General features: G+C 30.4%; 1 protein-coding gene across 1 annotated transcript; it reads left to right on the top strand.

Annotated features, from left to right (window-relative positions):
• Positions 1 to 326: 326 nt before the first annotated feature.
• LOC143083278 (uncharacterized) lies at positions 327 to 4,193 on the top strand. The gene is made up of 4 exons (XM_076259548.1): positions 327 to 668; positions 2,095 to 2,241; positions 2,854 to 3,294; positions 3,711 to 4,193. The coding sequence occupies exons 1-4, from the start codon at positions 443 to 445 to the stop codon at positions 3,752 to 3,754; spliced, it is 858 nt and encodes a 285-aa protein (XP_076115663.1). The 5' UTR covers positions 327 to 442; the 3' UTR covers positions 3,755 to 4,193.
• The last annotated feature ends 1,288 nt before the right edge of the window (positions 4,194 to 5,481 follow it).

Raw genomic sequence — 5,481 nt, 5'->3', positions numbered from 1 at the left:
CAGTCATAAATAAATCTCACTTAAACGTTATTTCATCTGAATATAACTAAATCTGATCTGCATTGTAAAGAGAAAAATATGAATAGATCATGTGCTTTGTACATGTTGAAGTTTCTGATTCATCATTCCACTTCTTCCTCTTTGTGTATTTCTACTACATCACTCAGTAATGTTCTTCCTAGTTTAGATAATGGCTATTGATCTTTCTCAATTTAAACTACTTACAACTTAGATAACTAATATTTGTTCCTGCGTGTGTTTGCCAAAAAAAAAAAAGAAAAAAAATTATTTTAGGTATTTAAGGTTCGCGAAAATCAGATAAGTATAACAAGAACGTTTTTTTCTCATAAACATTGTAAGGGTTAAATTTCAGGAAAGTTAGAGCTAAAGATAAAAGTGTTGCTTCTAGTGCAAAATTCGTGAAGTCTCATACAGAGAAATCATGGTTGGTCGTTTCATTGTGATAGTAATAGTTTTAGCGTTTATATTTGGTTGCAGTCAGAGTTTTATCTTTACGAAAGATAAAGTTGATTGTCTTATTTCGCAATGGAGCGAGTGGAGCCAAATTAACGAATTTGGAGAACACTCTAAACAAAGGGTTATTCTTAGGTATCCTGACAATGGTGGCATGCCCTGTCCTACTGATACCGAGTTTAACGAGGTAGCACGTAAGTAACATGTACTTGTAAGGTTATTCGGGTAATGAATGAATCAATACATGTACATTTGTATACAATATTATATGGACTGTGCAATTATGTTTATAAAATTTATTAATTGTCACATGCACATATTTGTTTACATATATTGCTCAATACATTATATTGAAATCATCTAAAAAACAATATTGAAAACAATCACTAGATTCATGTTCTTTCGAAATAAAAAAAAGCTGGATCTTAAGGTTCTTGTGAAATTTGTACGGTTAATGTTTTAAAAGTTGTTTCACACAATATCACATCATAATAATAGTACTATTTTACACGGTTGTAGAATTCAAAGTATTTAAAATATTCATTATGTATTTATGAAGACTTAAAAGGAGAAAAGTTTTTTTTATGTTTCATTAATTAAAATATTGTACTAATGATAACTTTTTCCCAGTGGAGGCAACACATAAATGAATGAGAAATAAAAAAAACCATAATGATTATGTTTTTAATAATCAATTGATGCATGATTATAACTTTTCGGCAGGTTACTTTTTCTGAGGTAGGACACCCTCGTACTCATTCAAGCAAGAGCAACGTAAATATGTAAATTCAAGAATTTAATCGGTTTAATTTTGAGGGAATGTTAACTGTGTAGTGCTTTCTATACAAGACTTAATCTTTGGAAAACAGTAAACACCTCCCTTCCAAATTACACCGATTATATATTTGATTTTACTTATTGTGTGTGCTCGTAGTTGACGAGAATAAAAATGTCCAACTAATGAGTAGATAACCAGTCGAAATTATAAATTTTACATTGGTGTTGATGATAAATAGTAAGTTAACGTATAACGTAACATAAAATGTTTATTCTTGGCTCAAACATGTGAATGATACATGAATATGAAAACTGCTTTTTAATTATACTTAATTTTATTCTAGCGTAATTATTGAATATTTCGTCAACGAAAAACGAGCATCAAATGTTCCAAAATGCCTGTTATCTTAAAAAGTTTTTTCTTTTGCTAAACCGGATTTGTTGACATGCTATTTTACTAAAATAACAGTCCATCGAAAGACATGACAACCTAGCCATATAAACTATGCGGCATGGGCTTTGCTCATTGTTGAAGGCCGTACGGTTACCTATAGTTGTTAATGTCTGTGTCATTTTGGTCTCTTGTGGACAGTTGTCTCATTGGCTATCGTTCCACATCTTCATTTTTATAGCCGGACGTATTATTATTTAGTATTTTCCTTAAGTAATTATAAGTGTTTCATTTGTTCGACCCATCCAGGACTTCAACCCTTGATTAAAAGTAAACAGGCTACAATTAGAACACCAAGGTGTGTATTTTATTTGTACAGTCGGCTTTTTAAAAGAAATACTATCGAAAGCAAACCTAATATGAATTATTCAAGAATTATCTCTTTACAAAAGCTAAAGTTGACTGTCTGATGTCGCAATGGAGTGGATGGAGCGAAGTTTATGGATTTGGCGAACGTTCTAAAGAAAGAGTAATTATTAGGAATCCAGACAATGGTGGCAAACCCTGTCCTACTGATACGGAAATAACAGAGTACACAGGTAGGTTACATGTTTTTGTAAGTAAATCTGGATTATAAATGAATCAATACGGTGTATGTACATTTGTATAGAAAATTATGCGTCGTAAACATTATTTGCAATACTGGATTTTTGCACGCATTAATTGCCACATATTCATTTGTACTTACTTTTTTTTAACCAAATCACTACAAATTGAAATAAGATAAAATATATATTGTAGATGACTGAATTTCATATTGACAAAAATATGTGAAAATACATACCTACTTGTAAAACCTGTACATAGATAACATATTGATCACATTTTTTGGTTGAAATATTCAAGACAAAAAAATCCCTTTTAAAGAAACAGTATTTTGCTTTTCTATATATATTTAGGTGTTTTCAATTATCATACTAACAAGAATAGTATTTTTCTGTTACTTGCGTTCATGTATAGCTTCCTGTACATGAACTAACGAGTCATTCTCTTATAACAAAAGAGATTACTTATTCATTCAAAGATTACTGATTATATCATAATGCAATAAAATACACATCCTTTTTTTCTTTAATTTGTTGAAATTAACTGATGGGAATGTTTTTGTTCATAATAATCATAAATATAATTATAACAGATATTGTTTTCAGCAAAGAGACCTGAGGTTCACGAAACAGCAAATCAAGTAATCACCAATTTTCTGCAGAGAAATTTGAAAACAGACCCTTCACCTCCACGGGGAACAATTCAAACACAGGTTCCAATTGGTCTTTTCAGAGATTTATTGATAATAATTGATTCATCTAGTAGCATAGGATCTAATAACTTTGAGATAGCAAAACAGCAATTAGGCGAACTTTTGAGTCTGATATGTCCTCTTCCAGATCCCTTCGATTCAAGTGTACATAATGGTAATAATCGAGCGGCACTTATTCAGTTTTCTGATGACGCGATTGAAGAATTTGATTTCGATGACAAACATAATATAGTAGAATTAAAAAAAGCAATACTGGCAGTCCCATATCAAAATGGAATGACCTGTACCGGTGATGCCTTTTATAAGGCAGTACAAATGTTTGCATCATATAAAGGTAATATTATTTTTCATATTAATGTAGGGTGAATTACCATTGAGTTGAGTCATTTGATAAATAATACCATAAGCAAATTAGAGGGAAAGCAGTAAAATAAATGCCAAGAAGAAAAACATTAAGACAAAACGACAAAGACACTGCATACAGTTCTCATCACTATATCGCAGTTAACATTTCTTACATATTTGACAGATTTATTTGTGTAAGGCAGTAAGGTGTTCGCTGACATCGGATACAGTTGATAATACCAACAGTACCAATTTCAATGCACCAGAAGAACATTTTGAAAATTAATGTCTCTTTAATGATGATCGAGGCCAAAATAATGAGTAGTTTAAAGTAAACATGTTTTCTATGTAATGTTTTTTATACAACAGACGAATTTAATAGATATTGATTCATTATCATTTCAGGCATGCGTCAGGGTACCAAAAAAAGAAGTTTTGATTTTAAGTGATGGGCAATCAAACTGCGGGAAAAATATTTCAAAGGTATTGCCAGAGTTGCAGGCAAAAGCAGCTGTATTTGGATTAATGATTGGTGGTTATTCGGACAGTGGCAAGTCAGAACTCACATCGTATGTCACTAAACCTAAACCTAAACACTTATTTGCCGTAAACAACTATCAAGAGCTGAAAGAATTACTGCAGCTAATAAGACAGAAGATTGATGAGACTAATCCATGTGCACCATTTGACATATCCAAAAAATGATACTTTATAAAAAAAATATTAGTTACCCTCTTTTTCTATCTTAATAATTTTATCAAATGTTCTTTTGATTTTGAATACGTAATAATCTTCTGTTAAATTCTTTATTTGTCAATGTTGCTTAAGTTTGATGCCGAACATTTTTAAGATTCAAACCTCGATCGCTTTAAACCAGATTGTGATTGATCGTACACTTATCTTTACATCGGAAAGAAAATTCATTATAAGAATTTATGTATCGAAATGAATTACTTTTAAAAAAAAAGAAATGCAAAATTATTTTAAAGATCGTTTGTTTTGTTTTACTTTCTCCTAAATACGCGCAGACCGGAAAACTATTTAAAAAAATATATATCATCAGCGGATATTTTCTAATGCGTATACTAACGTTGCTTTTTTTTAAAAAACTTATATGTCTCTTTCTCTCCCCCTCACGTTGCTTTGCCTACTTTGTTTGAGTTCAGCTATTTATTTTGTCCTTTTCGGTCATATCAGCTACTGAAATTTGTATACATTTAGGATTTGGATTTCAAAACTAAACATGGATATTGATTGCCGAAATGATCATAGTGTTCAGTAAAAAAAGTAAAGTTAATATTAAGATAACAAATGTAAGTTTGTTTTATGCGATATACTATTATTATAACAGCACTTTTCACATGTATCTGTTTTATTATTAGGTATACACATGAATAAAGAAATGTTGCTTTACTGAAGTGCTTATGTTAATTTGTTCAGGTTTTATTCAAAAATATTCTCGTCGAATCAAATTGCTTGAATTTGCCTCCTAATTTTTATTGAACATACTTATTTCGTATACTAAGTGGCTATGCATGACCATAAGAGAGAATTTTTATTGCATATTGAATAAAAAAAAATTATTAAACATTGATTATATAGGAATTAATGCTGTGTCCAAAATTTAAAAAAAAGTTTGTAATTAGTTTTCACATCGATTTTTATATATCCTGCATTTAAAATCTTTCGTTTAAACAACATTTTTTTCGACAATTGCAAGTTTCTTTTATTTAGTTAAAATATCACACATTTGGTCCTTATTAATTTGATGAGAGTGCAACGCTATCTTTCAATTGTTTGTATTTATTATCGACGTAATCACTGCGTAAATGTAAATTGTTGTCTTCCTTTGTTTGTGTTTCGGCAATGTCGAAATAGTTGGACTCGTCAACATACGAACACAAAAGTGCGATCAGAATTTCCTAATCGAGTTTTTACACAGTTTATTGTTTCTTGCGATGTTATATGATTAATTTGAGTCCTTTAATAAAAATTTGAATCAGACTTAACATTATAAGTGCAAAGGATTATGTGTTTTTCTCCAGTTCCAGAATCTATTCTTTCGAACAATTTCTGTACAACGTATTACCAATGTTATGTCAACTGATCGGGCGGAGCTTATGTTTTAATTTGCATAAGGACAGTCTATTTGAAGATGTGTGTTATAAGGATGATT

This window comes from Mytilus galloprovincialis, chromosome 7 (genome assembly GCF_965363235.1).
Source record: "Mytilus galloprovincialis chromosome 7, xbMytGall1.hap1.1, whole genome shotgun sequence".
NCBI lineage: Eukaryota > Metazoa > Mollusca > Bivalvia > Mytilida > Mytilidae > Mytilus > Mytilus galloprovincialis.
The sequence above is the reverse complement of the archived record's forward strand: the minus strand, read 5'-3'. Positions and strand labels throughout refer to the sequence as shown.

Excerpts from the sequence above, each read along its gene's own strand:
- LOC143083278 (XM_076259548.1), top strand. The coding sequence starts at position 443 with ATGGTTGGTCGTTTCATTGTGATAGTAATAGTTTTAGCGTTTATATTT. Across the intron at positions 669-2,094 it reads CGAGTTTAACGAGGTAGCAC|CTAAAGTTGACTGTCTGATG; the intron begins GTAAGTAACATG and ends TCTTTACAAAAG. Across the intron at positions 2,242-2,853 it reads GGAAATAACAGAGTACACAG|CAAAGAGACCTGAGGTTCAC; the intron begins GTAGGTTACATG and ends TATTGTTTTCAG.